Source organism: Numenius arquata, chromosome 22 (genome assembly GCF_964106895.1).
Source record: "Numenius arquata chromosome 22, bNumArq3.hap1.1, whole genome shotgun sequence".
Classification (NCBI taxonomy): Eukaryota; Metazoa; Chordata; class Aves; order Charadriiformes; family Scolopacidae; genus Numenius; species Numenius arquata.
In genome coordinates, this window is record NC_133597.1 from 1,193,804 (window position 1) to 1,220,135 (window position 26,332).

Here is a 26,332-nt window from a genome sequence, read left to right on the forward strand (position 1 = left end):
CCCGAGCGGAGTAATTTGGGCAGTCAGCGGAGCCGGCAGCGCCCCGAGACAACCCGGCACTACGGACTGCGCCGCAGTATCGCTTGCGTCTTCGTCACATCGCGTCAGGCTGCTCACATCGCCGGCTGTCACATCGCATCGCCGCCCGGCCCGTCACCCCGCGCTCGGGGTGCTGCGTGGCGCTGATGCCCGCCGTGGCCGGCACCGGGGCGGGGGGGGGGGCTTCAGGCTCAGGGGCACATGCGAGGCAGCACGGACCCCCTGCACAGCCCCAGCGGGACCTCCCACCCCACCCCCGGGATGTCCCCTCACTGCAGGGACAGGAGGTGGTGATGCCGTTCTTCCCTCCTGCACCGCCAAGCGCGGGCAGGGCTGGACACCCTCGTGGGCGCAGGAGCCCACCGTGTCCTGCGGGACAGGGATTCCCCCCCCCCACCAGCATGGCCCGGAGCCACATCCTCACCTGAGACGGAGAGCCTGGCTCCGTTGCTCTGCCGTGTCTCCCCGCTGTACTTGTGCTTGGTGATACACCTGTAGGTGGACAAGGCATCTTCCTTCTGCACGTCCGATATGTACAAACCTCCATAAGAAGTAATAAAAAACCTATTTTCTGGAGACACAAAGGGAGGAGAAAGGTGAGAGAGCCAGCCCTGAGCCAGCACATCGTCTCCCAGGCTCTTGGTACCCAAGTCAGGCAAAGCCCCTGCGCTCCGGGCAGGCACCGGAGCCACGGGCGGGCAGAGCAGGTCCTTCCTCCGCCTCCATGCACCCCAACTGCACTGGGGTGCAGCCGCTGGCTTCATCTTTGGGGGTGAAGTCTCAGGCTGGCGAAGTCAGGCCAAAATGGGTAAGCAGCAAAACGACGCTCCGCCGGCACCGCCAACGTCGCCACGCGCTGCATAGCAACGCGGCAATTAAAAGTGAATCCGTCCCGCTGAGTTAATAATTAGCTTAACTTACTTGGAAGCATGTGAAAACAAATAAGGGCTTGAGCTGGTATTTGAGCACCGGGGGGAGGACGGCGGGAGAGCAGGCAGGGCAGCACAGCCCCGGCAGCGCTGCCGGAGCCGCCCCCTCCAGCCAGCAGGTTTTGGAGCCCAGCACAGGCCAGAGCACGCAGGGGAAGAAGTTTCCAACTCTTTCATGAAGCCAGCCTGACCCCTGTAATTCCTCATGAATATTAAGAGTAATTAACTCGAATAGAAAGACCTGCGCTGTGGCACAATTCAGTGGCTATGTGGAGAGCAGGGTAAGTGGTGGCACTGGAGAGAAGGTCCCCTGCCACCCGGAAACCCCCCTCTCCTCCCCAATGCCAGCGCTGACAGCGACAGCAAGCCTTTGACCCCAGGTCCTGGGGCTCCCTTGGGGTTTATTCCAGCACCAGCCGCCACCGAGCCTCAGCTGGGATGGGGTGGTCCATCTGCTCGGCGGCACGGCGTTGCCAGCCAAACCACCCCCTGCCAAAGCCAGCAAGCGCAGAGGGGCAGAAGGTAATTAGAAGAGCTGAGCGTTCAGAGTGGAAACCTTTAAAACCTAATCTTTAAATCAGCAATGGCTGCAAATGGCCAGGACCTAGCGTAGGTCTCCTGGTTGCTGAGGAGAATCGACTGGTTTTTTTTCCTCGAGCACCTTTTGGAAGCACCTGAATATTCTTAATTTCAGTAGAGGAAAGTGCCACGGCTGAGCCTGTAAGAGCAGGAGAAACAAACGCGGGTGGAATTTGGGAACTAAAGGCAGATGCTCCCAGAGCATCCTGGCTCTGGCCTCCCGGGACAGGGCTGCAGGACCCTCTCCCCGCGAGTGCTTGAGGCCACGGGCTGCCAGAAGACAGGGCTCTTCACCCAGAGAAGCGGAGCGCATCCCCGGCACGAGCCGAGGCGATGGCAGCCCTGAGCTCTGCTGGCACTACCCCCTTCCAGCCGCGGCTTAGCTCGATGTGCGCGTTTGACTCTAATTGCTGGATACGAGAGCATTAGGGGCTCTAAACGGCAAAGAAATAGCAACCTTAATAAAATGTGAACCTGGGCTGCCGTTAACAGGAGGCAGAGGCAGCCGCCGGGCTGGCAGCCCTGCGCGGGTTCTCCCTGGCAGCGGCGGGAGCACGAGCTGGCAGCCCCAGGGTGTGCCATGGGCATGGGGGTGGCCGTCCCCGTGTCCCCCGTGAGCTCCCAACGCCACCACGGTATCCCAGGACCCACGTCCCCATCCCTGTTGGAGGGGTCAGGGGCTCCCCGGCCAAAACTTCAGGTGGGATTTTGCCTCCACGGCACAACACAGCACCCCCGGGGCAGCGGCACCAGTATGCAACTGGGACCAGACACGCAGCCCTGCGAGTCCCACGCTCCACGTCCCCAGCCAGAGGCGTCGAGGGATTCGTACAAACCTCCGTAAAAGGGAAGAAGGGAGGGGGGTTGGGGGAGGAAGCAGTCCCGCAAGCGCACTGAAATAACATGCAAATCAACCATTAATTTTTCATCTCCCATCAAACCAGTAAGCGAAGAACATTGGCTGCACTGGAATTTGAGATGGGAGGGTTGGGGGGGGGGGGGAGGGAGCCGGTTTCCATGGTAACGGGGGCTGGATTTCACAAAGCGCTGGCAGCCCCAGCTGGCCCCCCCCTGCTCCCCACACACTGCCACACAGGCACGCGTCCGTGCATGGTTAACCACAGCCCTGTCTGCGGACCCACCATCCTCCTCCTCCTCGGGAAACAAAGCCTGGCACGAGCTGGAGCGACGCGCACAGAGCCAGCGGAGGGGCAGAGGGCAGCGGTGCTGGGTGTCCCCCCACCCCCTGGGACCTGGCAGGGCCCATGGGAGCCGGACTCCCACATGTGGCCGGGAGAAGGGGAGAAGAGCCCCAAGCTCCTGCCTGGACGGCGGGAGGCGAGGAGGAGAGCGCTCGGGGCGAGCATCACTGCCCAGGAGCGATGCCCTGGACCTGCTTACCCTCGCCCCCCACCCTCCCCCACCCCAGCCCGTTGGAGGTCCCCAGCTTTCACAGCCCACGCACCCAAGATCAAGCCTCTGAGACGGGGCTCGAGCCAGAGCAGCAGCCCCAGAGACAGGAGCAGGCAGAAAAACTGCAGGTTTTGGCATCCACCTCTCTACCACGCAGTGGCAGGAGGCATCTGCCCCCTTGCAAGCCATGGCCTCGAAGAGGCCGTGGCATTAAACGTAAGGTCTACAACCTGACAGCACAGCACCCGCATTCTCTTTTTTTTTTTCAAAAAGGGCCAAATAACCCCCTCGAGGGCCGTTACACCGGTTCAAGGGAGAGGTGCAGGGCAATAATTGATGTGAGCGGCTCCAACAGAGACCTCACCGAAGTGACTTATTGCCGAGTTTGCCGGCGAGATTAACGTCGAAGGTCGCCGAATAAAATCAGATCTTTCTGCCTGCCAGGAGGTGGAAAAGCTTTATGGGAAGCAGAGGATTAAGTACATCCGTGGCCAGACTGGAGCGATGTGCCTCTAATAACTCTTCCAGCTAGACCTGAGCCTTCGGAAACGCCTGCCCAAAGCCCCCTGCGCCCCTCTTTCCCACCCCTGCAAGGGAGGAGCGGGGTGGCCAGCAGCCCCACCGGCCCCCAGGAGCTCGCCCTTCGCCCAGGGAAAAGCACGCGGGTGTGGGGGGGTCTCCTCCCCAGCAAACATTAGGAGGGTCCCCCACCGTGTATGTACACACAGACACGTATTCACTGACACCGAAACCCTCTGCCTGTGGTGGCCACAAAACTCCAGCATCAGTCCCAGGGGCCTTCCAATTGCCAGAGAAAAATTACAGTCGATACAGGTTACCAGCTACTGCTCCATCCAATATAGATTTATAAAAACAATGGGGTCAGGGCTTCAGGAGAGAGCACATTTTATAGTTCGTAAGACTAATGAGATAACTTTCCCTTGGTACTCCGGGGCCAATATTTCCTTACGCAGTCTATTTTAACTGCTAGGGAATCAATAGGTGCCAGCGTTTATGAATTAGCCATACTTTGAGCATATGCATCCCTAGGCTTCCCGGACAAATCCAATAACTGTTTGGTGCTATTTCTGGCCACGTTTAAAGTGACTAACGCCTCCCCTGGGGGGAGGGGGGGGAAGGCACGGAGGGGGAAGCCCCAAAGAACAAAGCCTGAGATTTTCCGAAGCCGTTGCAACAGCACTTTTTTGCTGCTGTTGCCATTCCAGGATGACTTTAGCCGGGCACGGGGCTCGCTGGGGGACAAGGAGCCTCCCCAGGGTGGGCCAGCAAACCCAGCCAGCGGGCAAACGCCTGCCCACCACCGTGGCACTGCTCATCCTGCCTCTCTGCCAGATGGATCACGGGCACCTCCATCCCCAGGACGGCCCGAGAACCGGGACTCGGTGCCCAGATGAGGGACGTGGGGCAGAGGAGAGGGCTGGCAAGTGGCGGCCACTCACCAGAGCTGCCTTTAATGTCAGCGGGCTGAGCCCAGCCCAGTGCCACAGCTAATACCGAAAGCAGAGGGGGGCTGGACTGGGCACCAGATTAAAGACCCATCCCTCCCTCCCTCCCTCCCTCCCCCCATCCCCGAGATGCTGAAGAGGAACCGCAAGTCGAGCTCAATGCAAATTTAATAAGAGCGGCACGGTATCTGACAGATTTATTTACATGTTTGCCCACAGTGGGGATCCCAGGGGAGCTGTAAGGCAGTCATAGAATCATAGAATGGTTAGAGTTGGAAGGGACCTTAAAGATCACCCAGTTCCAACCCCCTGCCACGGGCAGGGACACCTCCCACCACACCAGGTTGTTCCAAGCCCCCTCCAACCTGGCCTTGAACCCCTCCAGGGATGGGGCAGCCACAGGTTCCCCGGGCAACCTGTTCCAGTGCCTCACCGCCCTCACGGTAAAGAATTTCCTCCTAATATCTAATCTAAATCTCCCCTCTTCCAATTGAAAACCATTACCCCTTGTCCTGTCACTACACTTGCTGACAAAGAGTCCCTCTCCGGCTCTCCTGGAGGCTCCCTTCAGATACTGGGAGGCTGCTGTGAGGTCTCCCCAGTCGCCGCTCCCCAGCCCTTCCAAAGGCAGCACATCTCTCCCGCGCAGCCGAGCCAGCACCCACCCAGCCAGACCTTCCCACCGGGAACTTCTGTGGGCATCCGTGGGACAACCCGCGCCAGCCGAGCACGGGGCTCGGGCTTTGCACCAAAGGGCTCCCTCTCTCCTCCTCCTCCGCCTGAAGAGAGCACCGTGCTCCTGAAACCTCCTCTCCACAAGCTGCAGTAGCCACATCCACAGCAGCCCGGGCTGTGCCACATCCCGGGGAGGGCACGGCACCGGCAGCCGCCTGTCCCCGGGGTGCACCGGGGGTCTGCCGACGCTGCCGCTTCCCCCAGGAGCTGCCTGCTCCCACGGGGCACCCGAGGCCTTGCCGGGAGCATCCCCCTTCAGACCCAGAGATCCGGAAAGTAAGGTAGCCCCAATGCAAGCCCTTTCCTGGCCGCTGCCGAGCGGGAGAGGGGGAGACAGCCGAGGAGGGGTGGGAGTCGGGGAGTCGTGACGGGCTTTCTGCCTCCCCTCCTTAATCTCCTTTATAAGCACGGCTCCATCTCCTCCCGTTACAGGATTAACACCCATCTCTCATTCTCCTCTTGCAACAAGATTTTATTTCTAATTACGCTGTAATAAAACCGGGCGCGCTCCCAGGGCTTCTTCCAAATGACTTGTCGACACCAGGCGAGATTGGATCCCACTCGGGCCCCTTGCCGGCGCCGCTGCCTGAGATTCATTAGGCATGCATGAGGGAGAGGTTTTAAGAATGGAACTGCATTTAAATGGCTTTTCTGAGAGGGAGAGATGAAACAAAAAAAAAAAAAAGAGAGAGAGAAGCAAAAAGCAGGAAAGGTTTAAAAGGAGGATGTCATTGTCACATCCCTGTCACACCGCTGCCCAGCAGCCGCGGTGCCAGGTCCCCTCTCCCGGGTGCCCCAGGGACTCGGGGCAGGGATGAGCCCTCGGCCCCTGCGGATCAGCCGGGGACGGGGCTTTCCCTCTCCTCGCTCGGCCCTGGCAGAGCCCATCCCACGCACGGCAGAGCCGCAGCTCGGCGGCCGATGCTTTTCCGGTGAATTAGCTCCTGACGCGTTACAGAATTACCTGCAGAACCCCAGCCCGCCGGCAGCAAGTCAACGAATGCAAAAGGAAACACTGGGTTGTTCGGTTTTATTTTTTTTTTTCTGAGTGTCGAGTTTGGCTCTGACCACCGGATTTACGGCCCGGAGAGAGCCGGTGGCGCGGCGCTGCACAAACACCCTCCACGAACGGCTATCGAGAGATGTTAACCGCAGCTGCCGGCTGGCAGATCCTGGATTTCAGCTCCGGCCCGGGATGTGGCTCTGCAGCCAGCGTACGGCTCCCAGGCCCTCTCCTCGCACCCACAGCACAGACAGCACCCAAGAGGATGGCAACCAGGGACGCAAAGGGCTGAGCATCTCCCCCTGCCCTGCGATGCCCAGGACACGGGGGTCTCTCCATCCCCACGGCTGAGGGGCACCACCAGCAGCGGCGGTCAGGTTTACCGGCAGAAAAAAACCCATCCGGAGCCAGGGATTTTCTTGGCAAAGCTCAGGAAATGCGCACCAAAACGAATACGGGACGGGTAAACTCAGCTCTGGGCACCCGCGATCCCGCTCCCCGCAGTCGGGGAGCACGTGGCTCGCACGAGCAGTGGGGTCACCGCGGCCAGACCCAGCCTCTCCAGACCGCCCGGCTCCCGCCAGCTGCTCAGGTCCAATCCCCACCACAAAAAAAATTAATCACCGGCAGCACGACAAGTCTTTTCCAACGAGGCAGAGGAAGTTAATCTGCTCGCGGACGCTCCAATCGCAGGGAGCGAAAGTCAGGGGGAATAAATTACTGCCTTCACAAGGAACCCGCCGGGTGGGAATCACCTTGTTAAAGCTCCCCCCCGCCTCCCGCGCAGTGCCCTGCTCTCCCTGGCCTAAAGTACACATCGTCTCCCGAAACCTCACGGTCCACATAACAATCAGCATCTCTGTCACTTTACCGGAGCCCAAGAGAGGTTCCGATTTTGTGCACGGGAAGCTTTTTGGAAGGGAAAGCCAAAGGCTGCGCTTTAGAGCCGGGAACGCAACCCAGGTAGGTGCTTGAGGAACCCACAAACGCTACCGTCGTTTCACCTGAGAAAAGGCGAGATGTTGCCGTTGCTGTACAATTTCACCCACACGGTGTTTCCACTGCTCTTTGACGTTCCCCGTCCCCGCTGGACTCGCTCGCAGTGCCCAGTGGCCACCACCCGGCCACCGCTCCCCGGATACGGGCTCGCAACTCGGCAGAGGTGGGAAAACGGATGTTGGGAAAGATCTCTCTCTATCAGCTCCCTCGGAAGCATATCCCGCCGGGCTGGTAGGAGTTACTAAATCAAAGGGTAATTATTTACCAAAGGGCCAGCCTCGCAACGCGTTTTCACGGGCGTAAATCCAGAACCAGGCTACCCGGGGAACCGGACTCAGACGGGCACCAGCCAGAGCGGAGTTGGCCTCTCTGGGTTTTATTCCGCCTCCGGAGCTGTTTGCGGGCACGCGGCTGCTAAAACACGAGCCAGGCGCAAGCAGCGAGAACCCGGAGTGTTTGGGGACGCTTTCATCTGTTTGTGTACGTTACGGTGAAAAGGAGACACTTTCACTGAAACAAAGCGAGGAGGAAACTCACTTCGGGGAAGAAGAGCTCTGCAGAGTGGACCCAGGGCTGGGGGTCGCCCGCAGAGCGGCCCCCGGCCCCAGCCACGCTGGCACTGTCAAAGGAGGAGGAGGAATTAATCTCCCGAGGTGGTCCGGAGCCGTCTAATGCCAGCAGAAAATTACAGAACAGGATGAAGAGCATTACAAAATGAATAGGAGGGGACTAGAGATTTCCATGGCTAATCCTGTTAACGAGACAATTTCTTATCAAACTCATTATGTGGCAGAAAGCGGAGAGGAGGGAGGGGCCGGGAAGGGGGACCGGGGAAGGTGGGGAGGAAAGGGGACGGCAGGGAAAGGCATCCCGGGGTGCACCCGGACCCGGAGGGAGAGCAGCGCGTCCCCCCGAGCCCAGCCCACCGCGCTGCATCGCCGTATCGCGCGCATCGCTTCAGCGAGGATTGTATTTCTATTTCCAAGGAGAGCTAAATATTCCTAGAGTGACATTTACCACAAAATAGTGCCGTCTGCTTCAGATGTATTACCAGCCCTCTCCCAGCACCGAGCTGCAGCGGGCAGAGATTACGGCAGGCGTAAAGAAAAAATAAAAATGCAAAATCCATCGAGATAACACTCATTTAAAAAAATGATTTTTCTAGTGTAGTTTTTTTTTTAACCTCCTATTACGACGAGCCTCGTTTTCCAGCAGGAAGCAAAATGAAAGGCTTCGGTCCGCAGGTCGAACGCGCGTCTGCCTTTGCTCCGGCGGCGGCAGAGGCTTCGGTGAGGGCTGGGGGCTCGGCAGGCAGCGCGGCAGGGTCTCTGCTCCCTGGCCACCGGCACCTCTGCCCGCCTGGCACCCGCCGAGCTGATGCCCGTCGCCTCCTCAGCCGGGCAGGAGCGAAGCGGAGCAGCCTGGCACGGCGAACCGCCGCTGCCGGTGAGGCTCAGTCATTCCTCAACAATTTCTGCACGTTCCCCACCAGCCCCTCCACCTTCTGCCCCCCAGCCCCAGGGGCTGCACCGCTACTTTATGCGCCGTGTTTCTTTTTTTTTTTTTTTTTTTAATTTGCTATTTAAAAAAAAACCCACGGAACTAGTCAGATGTCATGCTAATGAGAAGAGAATCCGGATGGAGGACTGTGCAAAAATTTGCATCTCAAAGAGGAAAACAGGAAGTCACTGAGAAAGGAAAATCCACCGCCGAGGTAGCGTGTATGGCCGTAATTAGGCTAATGCTGCCTCTGTTCTGTCAGCTCATTTCCATCAGCCCCAGGGTAACTAACGGGGGACAACAGACTCCTCCACCACCCTCTGCACCGAGATGCCTTTCCCTGCCGTGGTACCCAGCCCCGGTGCGAGGGATGCCGAGAGCCAGGCTGGAACGAGGGATGAAGCACGGCACGGGATGAAGCACGGCAGCCCCAGCCCCCCAGGAGGGAGGGTTTGCAAGAAAGAACACGGATCTGGAGAGTCTCCCCCAACGGCACCACCAACGCGGTCTGCCATGGGGACAATGCACACCCCAAGGAAGAGAACGCCGCAGAACCCTGGTGTTACCTCAGTCATCACCTCCCCATCACCACGCTTTCCCCCAGAACGGCCCAACGAGGTGGCCCGGCTTGCCCACGCCAAGGTCACGGCAAACACACGGCTCCGCCCAGCCACAAACACGGCGCCGGCTCCTACCGGCCACCGAGCAGAAACCGGCGGCACAGAACAAGCCGTCGTCACCCCCCATTTTGAGAGGGGCCGATCTGCAGTGCTTCATCAATTTCCCCCTGATTTTTTAATTGGGTTTTGCTGCCGCTTTAGACATTACTGTACAAACAACTGCGAATAGCTCTAACCAAGATATTTGCTCATAAAAATCCATCACGGACGCCGAGAATGACACAAATGGAAAACGCCTAATGAAAACAAAGGGGAAAACAACAGGTACTTCAGTCCTTCGCCATCCATCAGCAACCTCGGGTTATTAAAAATACGGGAGGGGAAAAAAACCCTCACATCTGCAATCAGATCTTGAGAAATCTTGAAAAGACAAATACCCGCATAGGAGGAAATTCTTTGCCCCCACTTCAGTCTGCAGGAGTTTCGCCATAATTATAATAAGAGTAAGGCTGCTGGATAACACGAGAATTATTTTCCCCACTTACATTGTCAAATGATCATCTTGCCCTGCAGTGAAATCTCAATAATTATAATGCTGAACCATGAAAGAACAAAGAAATAAAAAAAATAAAAAAAGCGGTGTTTTCTTCCAGGGAGTTGGGGGGGGGGGGAAGGGGAGGGAGCTGCGATCGCAGGACTGAAAGTGCATCCTTTCTCTAATTATCTTTCTCAGGGCTGCGCATCCCTCATCCGAGCGGCGAGAAACCCTCTACTGCCCCCCCTCCCGCGCCCCCAGCGAGCCCCAGTGCCCCGAGAAGCCCGTCAGATGGAGCAGGCACCTCCGTGCCCAAGGCGGTGGAGTTTCCCCACCGAGAAATCAGCAGTTTGGGAGGAGCAAGGGGCACGGCATCGCCCGTCAGCCCCCCCGCACCCCAGCCCGAGCCCCCCGGCTCTGCGGGGACCCCCCTGCGCAGGCTCAGCCACGGGACGGAGGGATCGCCGGCCGCAAAGCCAGCCCTGTCCTCACCCCCGGTCCAACACCCGCCACCCGTCGAGGGGGGAAAGGAAGGGGAAATCAAAGAGAAAGGGGACAGAAAAGGGGAAGGGAGGTGGGGGGGCTGGGGAGGGGGGTAAAGGAGGCGAACAAGAAAAACAAGACGACAGAACGCTTGCTCCACAGCCCTCGGCTAAATTACAAACCAGTTTACTGAGGTGGAAAGCTGCAGTGAGCTGAGGAGGAATATGTGGAAACCATCTGCAGATTTAAAAATAATCTATTTTACGATCACCCTCGAACATATTCTTTTGCAGAAACCAAATAGGATTTGTTGTTGTTGTTTTGTGCAAACTGTGAGGGAAAAATTACTAGAAACATGCAGGGGGTTTTGCCTTCTTGAGTACTGAGAGGCTAAATATGCCCTTCCTTATGTTTAGAATAGTAACAGTCATCTTAAAATTAACTTGGTCTGCATCAGAGCTTAAAAACAGTTGCAATTCAGAGCCTGCAGAAAGCAGGACAAACCTGCACTGGGGTATCTAGCGCTTCTAGCTGACAGATGTCTTCCTACATACAGTAAATATAGGTCGTCTTTTCCTACCCAGAGAACTGTAGATCTTAATTAACCAGGCCACTAGCAGCATATGTAATGATTTTTTGCAGCTTGCTAAGCAAACCTTCCCTTGATTAGGCGGAGGGAAAAGAAGATGCCTGTGGAAGGGAACCCTCTCCCCCTGACCCGACGTCCCAGCTCCAGCCGCAGCAAACCTTGGGCTGCGGCTCCCGTCGTTATTTCACGCTAGGAAATCTGCCTAACGAGATCAGAAGGGTGCGGAGCCGGGCACCATCCTCTCCGCCGAGCGCAGCCAACAAGCCCTACCCCAAAGCTCGGCTTTTCCAGCGGCAGCCAGAGGGGGTTATTAAGCTTTGCAGACTAAACCGCGCTCCTCCTTGTAAGCCACTTCTGGATTAAATTATCTCCAGGCTCGGAAAGCCAGAGACAAACGAGCTAATGAAATTCGTGCTGCATTATGATAAAGCCGTGCCGAGCCCTCGGCGGACGGGCAGGCGGAGCTGGGATGGGCGAGGGCAGGCGGCAGCACCCATCGCTCTCGGTGCCGGCTCCCGATGAGAAGGCGTCGGTGAAGGCGAGCGCACCTCGGCCGGTCCGTGCCGAAGGGACGGAGCCTGGGCTGGCCACGGCTCAGCCTCGCCGCCGCAGCCCTTGGGGGAAGAGCTGGGTGAAGTTTCACGGCACAGCCGCCACGCACCACCTGAAACGAGGGCATCCGGCAAGCACCCAGCCTTCGCCCCGGTTTTCCCCCATAGGACGCTCCGAATCTGACGGCTGGTCTTTAAAAACCCCTTGAATTGGAGGGAAGGGAGAGCAGAGAGCAAGCACACGGCCTGGATCCTCTTGCAGACCGTATTTCTACGGCCAGGAACACACCTGGCAGGGCAAGAACAGCATGAACAGACCTATTCGCAAAGGTCGGGCTGTTGATAGAGCTGGGGATGCTCCGGCTCTCCAGAAAACAGAGCGAGAAGCTTCCTAGAGCCCGCGGGGGGAATTCTCGAGGCCAGAAAGCTCCCTCTGCAACATGGAAAACCGCAAGAGAGCTGCACGTCACTGCCCTGCGCCGGGGTTAAATGAATCCTGCTAAAGCCAAGACCTTGTTTTGATCTGATCAGAAAAAACGAAAGCCTCACAAAAAGAAATCCTGTTGCCTAAAATTCAGGAGTGAAGTGGAACGATCCCACGCTGCCGCTCACTGCCACAGTTCCACGTGTCCACACGGACACGCGTGGTGCATCCCCTCCTCCCCTCCCTACCACTCACCACGGGAAAAAAAAAAAGAAAAAAAAAAAATCAGTGAATGCGACTCGAACAAAGAGCAGAACTTCCTCCCCGCTCATTAGCGCTGGAAAAGCAAGAGAAAAAAATCCCCAGGACATAACCTCCTCCTTCAGCTCTGAAGTCTCAATGGCTCGAGGAAAGGGTGGTTGGGTTTATTCTTTGCGTTTCACCTTGCTCAGAGTTGGTCTGCAGGTTTTCATCAAGGAGGCACAGATAGGAGCCTGTGCTAATGAAGGCACCCCCAGAACCACCCGCCCCATGTGCTGGGTTTTCAAAAAGCCCACCCTGGGACAGGCAGATTCCTGCACACGAGTCCTTCCCGTGGGCACAGCAAGCCTGTGGACTGAAATGCGGGTGAAAGACGCCGTCTCTTTGGAAAGGGAAGAGAAGGGAGAAATGCCTCCGCAGACACAAAAGCCACCGGTGGGTTGCCACGAGCCCTTCTCCATTCACACGCGTTCCGGTCCCGAAAAGGTTCAGAGCGCGACTGGGGAGCTGCCGGCTTTCACAGGGGGAAAGAACCCCGGTGTTGCGTTAGCGCCGCTCTCCCTGACAGAGGTACGGCACAAATTCTCCACGGAGCATCTCTGCCACGCACGGGGGCTGCAGCGACGGCAGCGCGGCCGGGAGGAGGAGGGGCAGCCCCCTTCCCACACGGCACACGAGCCGCCGCGTCTTATCAATAATTATTAAGACAAGGCATACGTACGTTGACCTAGTTAGAGGTCCAAGAACAAACCCAGTCACGGTGGCTTTGTTCAATAGCCCAACAGTTCTGACAAGGACAGGCCTGGCTGGTTGCTCTGGGAGCCTCAGCATCACCACCCGCACCCCACAAGGACCAGCAACAGCCAAAGCACCGTGGGTCGGAGGAGATAACATCACACAAGACGTGGGGGGGGTTCTCACAGTGCCTGCGCCCAGCCCCGGTCCCACCACGGACCCCAGGAGAGGAGTCTGCACGTCAGCAGACGAGCACGTTGCCAGGGCAGCCTGGAAGAATTCCGGTACCTGCTCATCTAGCAGAATTTATGTACGGATTTGGCACCTGGGCCATAAATTACTGCTCCGCCGAGCGCAGCAGGCTGACTCGGAGCGCCTGCTCAACAGCACTTGGAGCAGGAGCAGGGGTGCCGGCTCTGCAAACCCGTACGGCTCGAGTGAGCCGCATCTGAGCTCTAACCCCACTGAAGGGTTCTCCTCCGCCAGGAAGGAGGATGAGAGCGTGCTACCAGGGGCCACCTTAGCATTACTATTGTCGGCATATTCAGCTGTTCTCACGAGGCAGCAGCTTTCATAAAGAAACGTACTTGAGCGCTGCCCTGCCTCCTTCAGCAGGGCTACAAGCACGGCCGCGCTGGAGGGCTGCGTGCTCCCTCTCCCTAAAAGCGGGGACCCTCTTCTCCAAGAAGATGGGCCACCAGCTCTTCTGCCATGACATCAATCATAGAATCATAGAATCATCTGGGCCAGAAGGGACCTTCAAAGGTCGTCTAGTCCGGGATAGTCCATCAAGCGGGACTGGTGGCCAGGATGCTGAAGAGGGAGCACAGGAGCCCGGCTTGCTCTTTGGCAGAGCAGGATGGAAGGGCTGCGACAGCCGGGGAAGGAGGAGCTGGGGTGCTCGGGCTCTGGGACCACACTCACTGCACACCCCCTGACTTCTGTCACCTTCCTCCTGCCACCACTCTCCAGGACTCAGCCTAGACTAGTTGGAAATGGCAACGTGCCTGCCAAGTCTCGGCCCAGTGCTGTTGGCTCTTCATCAACCTTCCAGACACCTCTCAAAATCCTTGCAGATGGATTTTGCCAGGTAGCACGGAGCCCTGCGGGGAGTAGTGACCAGGGCAGGACAGCAGGGCAGCACTGCCGTGATCCCAGCAGCTTGGTGACTCCTCACGCTCCACTGTGAGGCGTTTGATTCAGGGGGTTTGCAAGGAAGCCTTTGCTCGGAAGCAAAGCACTGCCTCCAGGTTTGGGGACCCTAACCCCAAAACCAGTGATGGGGATGGAACGGCCCCAGCAGGCAGCTCCCCGGAGCCAGGGTGCTGAGGCAACGCTCCAGCAAGCGCGGCATCAGTGAGGAGTCTTTTCAGTAACTGCTTATGGATCTGCTGTCCGTGGACGTACCTAATCAATCCCTCCCAACCTCGGCGATAGGATCTGTGTCTGTGGCTGCAAAGCTACAACCCGCTGCCACAGCGGGCACCTTCTGTCAAAGGGTTCCCCTCCCGGCACCGGGGAGCCCCACCGTGCCAGCGCTGGGGGATACAGTGAGTAACAGTTTACGCTTCAAAGGCGGCGGGGAAACACTCCGGATAGTTCAAAAGAGGATCACAAAAATGATTCAGGGCAGCAAGAATTAGTCAGACGTTGTGGGATGCAGCACAAGCCCCAGCACCCATCTGCGAGCGGCGCCTTGGTCACCACAGACACGGAGAAGAGAGATCCCGTGGCAGCAGCACAACAGCATCCCCGGCCTGGGAGCTCAACTTGGGCAGATGCAACCTTGAAATAAGATGCAATTTCCTAGCAACAAGTAATGAGATGCCGGGGCAACTTACCAGGAGAGCCAGCCGACTCCACGTGGCCCAAAGTCTTTAAATACAACGAGATTTTGTTACGACTCGCTTTCACCTGCCTTCTGAGCATCCTGGGACTGGAGCGGGCTGGGGAACACCTGAGCTGGGACCTCAGAACTCACCAGTGGCTCAGGTGTGACCTACTGCATCCTGCTCATCCTGCACACACACACACATAGAGTTTTATCCGAGACCTGAGCTCATTCTGTCCCCCTCCTGCCTCCGATTTGCTTCCCTGCAGTGACATTCAGGACGAATGCCTTCAACTCGAGCAAACGTGAAAGGCTCTCGAGAGATGCCCACCCCTGCAGACCCCCACCCCTGCCAGGTCGGAGCATCGCTCGGGGCAAGGGACGCGAGGACAGTGTGGACGCTGTCGTCACCGGCCTGGGGGGACACCTCCTCGGCCACTGGCCTTCTGCCCAAGGCTCCCTCCTGCTCTGCACGGTTCAGTGGTGCCTTTATAGCATCCACTGTGCCAGGACAGCCCGGGGCCTCAGCGGTCACGGCTGGCCTCCTGCTGCCACGGAGAGGCAGCAGCCCATGCCGGAAAGCCACCGCGGCTGGGTCGCCCCAGGAGGGCAGGTGAAAAAGGGAGCCACGGACACAGGGGTGCAAAGGGACAGCCCGTGGCACAGGCTGCAGAGTCCCTCCCTGGATGGCACAGAGCATCCAGCCTCACGTATCCAGCTCCGAAGGCGACAGACCACGGGGCGCTGCCCCCTAAAGGGCTTGGTGACAGGCCCCCCCCAACCACAGTCCTTCTGTCGAGGGCAGGGACCCAGATCTCCATCCCTCCCCAGCCTGGGAGCGCTCACACTTCTCCCCCGGTGCAGCCCCTGCTCTGTCCCTGCAGCACTGCAGCCACATCTCGCCTCCAAAAAGCCTTTCCAAACCGACGGGATACAAGTAATTCATCCCTTTGAGCTGCTGTTCAAGCCTTGCTGGCCACCGTTCTCAGCAGCTGCTGCCTCGCACACGCACCCCCCTGAGGCCGCCGGAAGGTGGGCAAAGGGCGGTGGGGCGAATTTGGGGGCAAGGAGAGGCAAGCACAGCATCGGACATCGCCGCTCAGGGAGGCTCCTCATCCCCAAGCGACAAGGAAGGCAACGTGAGCACAGAGCTGTGCCGCTGTCGGGCAGGATGAGCGCGCTTTTCCTGCGAAAGCTGGGCTCTGCCAGGGAAGGCGGTGGGGAGGGAGCACAGGACGGGGTACGGATGCTCCTCGCTGACACGCGTTAGCAAACGCACAGGCTAAAACAGCGGGGCCGATGCCCAGCCAATTCACAAACGTTTTATTCATGAAAACACTGCAAAGTTCACGCGCATTCACTATTCACTAATTACTCAACCTGCTCCTCTGTCAGGTGAATAACGAGGGGAAAAATAATCAGCAATTTGTTCAAAACCACACGGAGAAATCCAGTGAATGCGTTATTGCGGCGCTCTGCTCTGCATACTGAAACCCGGAGCCGACGTGTCCCGCGCAGCCGTGCTGCCGCATGTGTAAAAACCCACGGCGCGCACAAAAGAGCAGCCCATATGTAACGAGTGCCCACCATCCGGCAGTGTTTTCACCACACACACACCCCTGCCAGCCGGTTCAGGCTGCGCTGAGACACAGCTGCCCGCGGGGAGAGGCAGCCTCCAGCCCCTACTCCCGGAGACGCTTCTTGCAGCCGGGGTTCAGGGCAATCCGACTCGATCTGCTCGGACCAGGGCAGGCCACGGTGCTCGGACACCAGGAGCAAGGGCTTCAGCTCCCACCGACCCTCAGCAAAGCTGCCGGGCAGCATCCCTACCCCCTGTCTGATTCCCTATCCCAGGAAACAGGGCAGCATCCCTATTTCACACGGAGCTCGGACCACAACCGTCAGCAAAGGACAAGGGTGCTCGCTGCAGCAGGGTGGCTCCCGCGCCCCCGCCACAGCCCAGAACCACGACGGAGGCGTCTGGAACACGTCATCCACAGCCCCCTCGGTGCTCACAGCGAGCAAGGGACAAGAAAGCACTAAACTCCCCTCTTCCAGCTTCTTTCAGCACGACGGCTGCAGCAGGGGAAATCCCAGAAAAGGACTGCGAACATTAACACCCCCTCCGTGGGTCCAATGGTAAAAGGCAACTCGGCTCCCTTTCAGATTTCATTTACGTGCCTGCTCTTTACTGACTTCACCCTGATCCCCCACAACAAGGAGAGGTGGCACAAGGCAACGGCATCTGCCAAACACAGCCCCGCTTTTGAGCAAGGCAAGAGCCCCGCTTTTTCCTCTGCTCCCTTTGGGGTTTATTTTTCTGCTGTACTCGCTCTGAAGCACGACCAAGAGCAGCACGGCCGGACAAGCTGCCGCTGCCGGAACCTGCCTCCTCCGGTGCCCAGCCCTGCCCTAATGCCAGCTGCCAGCCCTCGCTTGGTGCTCAGGCCCCTGCTGGGAGCCCCACACAGCACCCCGAACCCCGTCCCACGTGGCCAGAGGGGGCTGGCACAGCTATACCTCAGCGGAGAGGTGTTTTTAAAAAGCAGCAAGGAGCTTCTACCTCCTTGGAGCGCTCGGAAACCCAGCCAGGCCTTGCTCTCTGCAGCGCTGCTAATTACCACCGCGTTTCCAGAAGGCAGGAATAATTAAAGCACCTTCCCTTTCCCCCGAGAGCGAGAGCAGGAGCCGTAGCGGATGGTGCAGGGAAAGGGAAACCGTTTCCCAAACTTCTCAGCCTTCCTGAGGAGCCGGCCCTGGGAGCAGGGCAGAGTGCGCTGCCCCGCAGCAGCGAGGAGCCTCCTCGGGGGATGCTCTTGTCAGCGCGCACCCGAAGGGGGAAAGGAGGAGAGAGAGAAAAAACCAGCTGGCACGGGAGGGCTGGGTGGGAAATCTCAGGATTTTTGGTTGGAGAGGCACTGAAGAGCCAGCACGTCTGCTCCTGAGGAGCCGCTTCAGCCAGGGGATTATTGCCTTCGCACACTAATTATTTTAAAAAGAAAATCATCCGCTAAAATAGCGCGAAAAAAGCACCGTAGACCATGAGCACGGGAAGCCTCGTGCACTCCAGCACCCCGACAGGCTGCGTCACCCTGTTGGTCCATGAGGGAGGAGGCGGGTGTAAGGGCAGGGCCACTGAGAGCCCCGAGGCCACCGAGAAGCAGCTCCAGGGACACGGCACAGGTCTCTGGCCAACATCGACTCTCAGACACGGGCTCTGCAACTCCAGCAAAGTTGCAGCCAAACGTTAGTGTCTCCGTAGCGGCAAACGGGAGCGTGTGTCTTCCGGAGCGTAATCACAGAGAGGTGAGGGGAGGATGGAAACAAAAGGCAGCAATAAATCACTTCCCTGCTGCTACCCGAGGAGATATAATTAAGTTTATGCCTAGAGTGGCGTTGCTGACAGTAGTCCTGGAATGAGATAAACATAACGCGTGAGGTTCGGCTGTAATAATACGGCGGCAGAGTGGCAGGTGATACGTGTGCTCAGTAATGGGCCTCAATTAGGGAGCCGCAATCTCCCAACGCGAGCTACAGGGGAGAGTGCCGTCAGATCCCTCACGAGTCGCACGTCGGATGGCGAAGGGGACCGACGTGCATCCAGAACGGGCTCCGCTGCCCCCGGTGAGGTGCTCACAGCTCCTACTGGCCTCACCCAGGTGCCCCTGCCAGGGGTGTCCCCCCTTCCTGGGTCCCCGGCCCCCACTGTCCCCCATGCATGGCGCAGAGGGCGGCACGCAGAGGTCCAGCGTGGTGCCACGCTCGCCAGCCCCCGTCCTACTCACACTTAAGCACAGGCTTAACTTAAAACACATGAAATGTCCACTGATCTCCAAAGGATTATTTGCAGGCTCAGCTGCCAGCACCGGGTGCTCTGCAGGCACTGGGCAGGGCTGCTCAGCGTCACACCCCGGGGACAAAAGGCAGTGACAAACCCCACAAATGGGGGGTGTAACCAAAATGCCAGGGTGGGCCCCTTCCAGCTGGCTCAGCACGGGGACCATCGCTGAGGTTTGAAACTGAGCCGGTCAAAACCTCCTTACGAAGGCCAAGAACATCTTGTACTTGAACACAGCAAGGTTCTTTCCAAATGCTTTCCTTCATTCTCTTTAAAAAAATTTCAGCAGCCCTGTACTGACTCTCCGTTATTTACACAAAAGAGGATTGTTTGGGGTTTTTTGGTAGCACGCAATAATTGAAGACGATCCCACAACAGGAGCAGATTTGCAAAGTAATATTGCAAGGTTAGACTTTCCAAACCTTATTTTAAAGTATCTGTAGAAGCCTCAGTCTGCCCTTCTCCACAGTATTTTAAAGTTTGCAGGAGGCATTTTGATGAACACATTTCTGCAGAAAGTTACACAGCTCCACTGATGCCGCCCCAGGTGATATTACCTGATGCCACCTCCACCGAGAAGCCAAACCTGGCCACCTACAGAGCTCGGACCAGAGGAGGACACCCCAAAGCCAGCCCAGCACCGGTGGGGTGGCATCTGTACAAGAGCCCCTTCCTTCCCTCCGGCGCCACGACACGAGGTGCAGACGCTGCCCGCGACGGTCGGCATCCCATCTCCAGCCCCTCTTCCCTCCCCGGCCAGGAGGAGCCTCCGAAACACAGAGCAGGGCCCAGCTCAGCTGAGAGCACCCAGCTGCCATCTGGACGGATAACAGGATTTTTTCCATGCGTATATGAAAGAGGGGGTGGGGGAAGGCTGAGGAGAAACGATGCTGCAAAATGAATTCAGCATCAATTATTCTAAAATATGCGTGTTAATATGGGAAGGGCTCCACGGCTGCATCCATCTCCGCTGCTGTTCATTGCAAGCATCAAAATGTGACCCGGGAAGATGACAGCATCTCGCGTCTCACTTACACAAACACGAGCCGGGAAAGGGGGGATATTAAAAAGGGAGACAATGCTGCATATTAAAATGCCACAGATGGAGCTTTCTGCAGCCTTTGCAGTCTGCCTCGGAGATTATTGCCGGGCCATATTGTATTAAAAATGGGGGGTGGGTGTGTTATTTATTTAATTTTTAAATAAATTCCATCTCCTACTCATGCCGGATGGATAAAGTGAGCTCTTGAGCTCCAGCCAGCTTTTCCGGCAAACCCACATGAAAAATGCATTTTCATTAATACAAACTGTTTGCAGTAGGTAAATTAATTCTGGAAATGGTTTTCATACATGGCAAATTATACGTTCAGTGAAAACACTAGACGACACTCTGCAGTCACAATAAAAGCCCTGCGTTCCCTTTAATGAAGCGGGATTGCCAGGTAAAGGCGGATGCCTGGAACGATTAAACAAATAAGTAAATAGGTGAGTAAAAGCTGGGGGGTTTGGTGGCACCGGGAGGCCGTCAGGCTCCCGCAGCGATCCCAGGATCCGGCCCCACGGGCTCGAGTTTCCCAGTGAGAAGCAGGAGGGGAAGGAGGAGCCCGTGGCCCTTCCCATCGCTGTGGTGCGAGGGCTGAGGGTCCCGTCACAGAAAGGGGACGTGAAGTCTGAGCACACAGCGGCGAAGAGCACAGCGCAGCTGGCTGAGGAGCAACCAAAGGGACCACCACCTCTCCGCCATCTCCCAGACGAGACACGAGCCCAAATATTAAACCCTCTCCTCACAAGTTTCTCTTTTGCTCTCAAACCTTTTTATGTCTCCTCTAACAGTCCCGTTTCCGAGCGCCTGCTTATGGCAAGGGAAGCGATATATAATTGATGAAATGACGATGTGCTACAGCCCCAGCCCCAGCTAGAAGACATCTGTTCTGCACGTAGACTCGCTCAGGTGCTGTCACGCTGCATTTACCGCAGCGTATCAGAGCCTGACTGCGTATGCTAATGTCGGGCCAGCCCAGATCCATAATACCGTACAGTTCGGGGTGTCGGGAGACAGCGAGGTATTGCTGTAGGTGTTTATGCCCCTCTGCTCGACTGTCCTGCCTTCTCTGCCCTGCGTTTCAGGCCTCTTCCTCAGCAGTTCTGACTTGTAAAAACGAGGGCCGAACAGAAGGCAGGTGCGGTGCCTTTGGAGGTGGAGGAACCATCGCAGAGCGATTTGAAGAGCGGAGCAAATATCAATCCCCGCGTTTGTCATGGGGAACTGAAAGCCACGGAAGGAGGGGGCAGCATTTCATAACAGCCTGCCGCATTAGAAAACAAAGAATGATAAGGAATCTTTTAGTCACCTCTTAATTACATATTCTGGGTACATTAAGAAAGGAGAAATGCATCTCAGGTCACTGCCTGTCACCGCGACAAAGGCCCATGATGAGTTCTGTATTCAAAATATTTGCACTAATTATCAGCACAGTTCCCCTTTGAAAGCGCTCGGAGGGAAGGATGGTGTTTCACCCGAGGGAATCAGCTCGCAGCCTGCACTGGTTTCACTGCACTACAGATAAATATACTTGTGCGCGTGTATATTTTTACCAACGTGCCCGCATATGTATCCATGGAGAAAAACCTATAAATGCCTAACACTCATCTCGTGGGGCTGGGGAGCGGGAGCAGAAGAAGAGGGGTTCTCTTCCCCTCTCCTGCAGATGCCAGCAGCGATACGGGCTGAGACACGACGGCCTCTGCTGGATTTCCAAAGGGGGGAGTGGGTACTCTCACCCCGGGGCAACGGCTGCAGCCACAGCTTGGCCAAATGGAAAACAACCCTCTGCCGCGGCAACCGCCCAGGGAAGGAGAGAAATGCGTTGAATGCAAATGGCGACTGACCTTTAATTAGTGCATAAGTAGGCACAAGGGGGGAAAAAACCACCAGAACTTCCCTCGGCACCTTCCCTTTCTTAAGAACACCAGGAATCAGTGTCCCCACGTCAGTGACTGACTAATTTTCCAGGCAGAAGCTCCCACAAAACATCTTCTTCCTCCCTTGCCTGCACTGCCACTGAACCTGCCTCCCAGGAAGGCCAAGAGGAGGGCGAGGGATGGGCAAACACAGTTCCCAGGCTCCCACCACGGGTGCTTGCAGGATCTTATTGTAAGCGAGGCAAGAGAAGGGTCAAAGGCATTCAGTACGTGCTGTTTGCCCCCCAGATCGCTCCTGCCACCCAGCAGGACACAGAGCAAAACTCCTGCCTGTGGAGATGCTCCTCAGTTGATGCAAACTAACCCATGCCAAAAGCCAAGCAGAGCAATTCCCGGAGAGCTCTGATGCCACTTGGTCCCCCCAAGACAGCGTGCTGGCCCACGTCGCATCTTGATGTCAGTCTCATGGGATTCGACATTATTTCCCCTATTTCTTGCTAGCCAATAACCCACACCGCCTTCCCGATGCATTGAATCTAAACCGTCCGTACGCTACGGAGCAACCCCTTTTCCTCAGCAAGCATTTAATCTGACTGGACAGGAGCAAAACCATGTAGATATAAATGGGGCAAGGAGAAAATAGTATGCTTCAGGTTCCTCGGGAAAGCATATGGGAACAGGAGACTTATTAATAAATTCTTCTTTGTTCTGTATTGTCTGTGATAAATAGCCGCACTCAGCATCAATAACTGCAAACATCCTTGGGAAAGAGAGACATGCAGAAACCCATCACGCTGCTGAAAGCGGAGAATGGATTCAATTTCAGTTTTGAAGGCAAATTTCACAGTCCTAAACAAAATTATCTGAGGGGGCTGCTGTGGCCACACATGCAATAAATGTAAGGTTATGGCTGCTAAACCAGGAGAACGTCTCCCAAGAGTTGTAATATCTTAAGCTAAAGGACAAGAAAGAATAGCCCCATTCAGGACGATGCCTTTAGAAAAATAACATTTATGTTTCCAAATAAAAAATGTTTTTATTAAGGGAACACAGAGCTTCTGGAATGTTATGGCCCTAGAGATTACTCAAACTCCCACCCCTTTGCTGGCATCCAAAAGCAAATTTCCATGAGATTTTAAACACTGCTGAGACCTCAATAATTTGGGGGTAGGAGGGAAAAGAGAGCAGTAGCAAGAGACATTCCTAATGGCTAAGACATGAAAAACGCAGCTTTATTTTTTGATGATTGCATTAGATTTTTTATCACAGAGATGAAAAATGAGCAGCTACCACCTCCTAATTCGCTGCCTGGGGACTGGATTCCTCTCTGCTGCCGTATGAGGAGAGGCACTGAAAGCAGCACTGTGCAGGAAGCGAGTTATATTTAAGAAGAGCCCACTGTAATGTGGAAAAACAGTAAGCTGGTGCGAAGTGTATGTACCGAGGGCAGGAGAAAGCCCAGTCCCATGCTTAGGACCTGTAGCAAACTCTAGGTTTCCAGGTGAACGGCTTTAAAGGCAATAAAGATGAGAAAGGGCAGAAACCATGTCACCCGGCATTGCCTGGGCTCTCAGCAGCCCAGCTGGCACCCCCCAGCCGTCGGGGGGAAGGCAGGAGGCACAGGGTTGTGGTGGGGAGCTACCCATTCCTCATGGAGGGCTGGAGACCAGCCTCATCCACGCTCCGTGGGGTCACAAACAACGACGTAACCCGCTCGCCTCAGCCTCGGCGGGGTGGGGGGTGAGGGGGAGGAGGGGTGTGTTGGAATGAGATGATCTTTAAGGTCCCTTCAAACGCAAACCGTCCTATGATTCTGTAATTCTATCTCACTGCAAACACCGAAGGGGCCACTACCCAGCTACGACCTGCGGCCGGTCAGCACCGCGGATAGCGCTCCGGGACCACGGACAGCGCCCCAGCACGGCCGGCGGGGACGCCCCCCCGCTCCCCATCCCTCCGGAGATGCGGGTTTTGCTTATTTACTTATTGACGCATACGTGGGGGAAGAACGGGTATTTTACACCCAAGACACTAAAGAGGTTTTCTCAACACTGAGGGCTCTGAGCGCGCCAGAGAAAGAATTTAGCTTTTCATCTCTTCTTCCCTGCGAAAACCTCTCAGCTGCCAGCATGTCTTTCCACCTACGGACATAGTGGCTTCCCTGGGAAGCTCCAAGGAGTAGGAAGTGCCATCCAAGATGGGCTGAATAAGCGGTACAACCACCCAGCACATGCACCATGGATGTGAGCAGATACAATCAACACAGTTGTCATTTTCCCGAACAGGTTCTCCCCCGAGATATCACCTGGATATATGCAAAAGTCCACCAAAGGCCACAAGCCCCAGGCCAGCTTTGTACCTACAGGCACACAAGAGCTTTCCTCCTGCCGCTTGGCTGTAGGGCAGGATGAGTTTGTGCACGCACCTGGGATTACTGGCCAAATCCAACCATAGCAGCTCTTTTCCAACAACATTAAAAGCTCGGTGCTGTTGCTAACGCTCCCTTTGGGCAACACGAGCAAGTTTCAGACGTTTGTCACAAAAGTGAACGTGTCTTGCTGGAGTTTAACCTGACTGAAAGGCACAAGTGCCAAAGGAAGCTGTTTGCACGTCAGTCTTGCAACAGGGCATCCCCCTTTTCTTTCTTGTTAATCCTCTGCTCTGTAACCACATTTTTCTCGTGCTTTTACTTAGAGCATCATGACTTTGAAAGGATAAAGTGCATTAAGAGTTTTAACGCTGGGGAAGATAGCAGCCTGACATTTTAATAACACTAACGCTCTGGAATTTGCAGAATTATCACTGTAATACATATCTCAACACCAGTCCCTCCACTGTGATTAGTAGAAGCTCTATACCACATTGAACACCACGGGCTTTCGTGTTGCTCAGGGTAAAGAAATCAGCCCCTTCTACAGTGGCTGAGACAGACACTGATTTTCCAGGGCCATGTGCAGAGGCATTCTGGGGGTTTCCACCTTCTCCTCCATCAGGTCATAGACAACTGTTCCTCACCCTCTCCCTCCTGGAGATCTCGGCTGCAGTAACAGCTAAAGCAACGGTGTAAAGATACGAAGGCTGTTTCTAACAGGCTTTTTTGCCTCGGCACAAGCCCAAGCACTCTTGAATGCCAGTTTCCTAGTCTGCATCTCGCAGAATCCTTCCCGAGTCTTTGCTTATCCATCCTACAGTTCAGTTTAATGTTACTCAAATTACTTGGTCCTTTGCCTGTGTCAAGCCTGAAATTCATCCTAAGCCAGTGCATCGAAATCAGCAAGGATAGGACGCAGTTTAGATGACGCAGTAAGGGACAGACGAATAGGAGGGACTCTCTTAAAAACAAAGAGGACCATTCCTGTCCACAGAAACGGGGTGGAAAGAGACGGATGTCAACGAGCTCTATTGTGGCAACCGCTCGAGCACCCCCCACGGCTGCAAGTCCTGACAGCCAGGACGGCCCCAGGAAATGTTGGGAGCTCGGGGAACGGCAGGAGCTGCTCCATCCCTGCGTGCGGGGGAGCTATGGGAGCCAGTAGCACTCCCTGCCCACTCTCATACCTTGTGTCCAGCCAGAGGAGCCATTAGAACCCTATAAACACAGAGGGAGAGACAAGCAGTGAAGGGAAAGACCTGTGTTCAGTACTGAAACGTGCCCCCACCTGCATCTTCTGGTGTCTCTGCTCCCAGACACCACCAAAGCTCCAGCCACAAAACACCTGCTCAAGCTCCTGTTCTGCTTCTTCAGAGGAAACTCGGTCCTTGCACTTTCTGCTCCCCCTTCTCTTATGTCCAAGTAAAAATAACCCTAAAGGAGCTAAGCACATCAATCAAATTCAATGTAAAAATGTAGCGGTATTAAAAAGTTATAAGCCCACAAATCTGTAAAAAAATACAGCTAAAATGCAGCCAAAGCCAAGGCATTTTGGGAAGTTAAGACCTTGTGATGGGAGGGAAGAAATTGCTTCCTTTTCTGTCTGTGAAACACACACACGCTGCTTTGCAAAGCCTAATGGCAATGGGCACCAAGGTAGCTTTTTGGCTTCCAAACCCCTCTTCTGTAGCCCACACACTGTGACTGGGTTTAACGAGCAAGAATTTGAAAGCAGAGTTCGGCAGAGGCTAAAAACGAGCTTAAGTTTTGCATGCAAAGTCAAACGCAAAAGAAACTAAGTGGCAGGAAGCCCGAAGAGTAAATGAGACTGTTATATCTTGTGTCTAATGAGTGACACTAGGTAACGCTGGCAAATTGCTCACCTAGAGACAGCATCGCTGAATTTCTGATGGATGAACAAGCCTTTTTTTTCCCCTCATCAGCACACATCACAGTGAATGATAGAGCATGTTTTTCTGATGGTGCTGGAGATTGTCACAATCGTTTGCTAAATCCAGTTCTGCTAGACACATTTTGTTAAAAAACCCAAGTAGCGCTAAGTCAAATCCTCGGCTGCCATAAGCTGGAAAAGCTCCCCAAGGGTCAGCTAAAACCAGCTGTGTGCCTCTCACCCTCGGCTCCTCGGAGACGCGATCCTGACTTAAAATAATCAACGCGTGGAAGACGGGGAGACGACGCGTTTGGTACGATGCTAACGGGCAATACCAAAAGCACCGAAGTAGCCTGGAGAGGGAGACGGTTCAGCACGCGAGAACAAGCAGGTCGCCGCTGATCCGCAGCCAGAGTTATGTAAAAAGCCACAGCGTTTTGTGGGCGCTTCACCCCAACGCGTGCGTGTAGTCGGCCCCAAAAGCGCCGTCGCATCCAACGTGGGCGGCTGCCCCTGCCCGGGCACCGCTGCCGGACCGGCACGGGCCAGGCAGCGAGCGCTGCCCGTCACGTGGGGAAGCCTCACGGCTGAGCTGCGATGCGTAAAAGGATTTACAGA

The 26,332-nt window shown here is 55.9% G+C and overlaps 1 protein-coding gene across 1 annotated transcript in view; it reads right to left on the reverse strand.

Moving 5' to 3' along the window:
• The window catches only part of DSCAML1 (DS cell adhesion molecule like 1), a 111,929-nt gene that overhangs the window by 33,048 nt on the left and 52,549 nt on the right, over nucleotides 1–26,332 (reverse strand). The window contains exon 4 of the mRNA XM_074162324.1: nucleotides 464–610. Coding sequence (XP_074018425.1) covers nucleotides 464–610 — 147 coding nt within the window. The remainder of the gene's footprint in view (nucleotides 1–463; nucleotides 611–26,332) is intronic.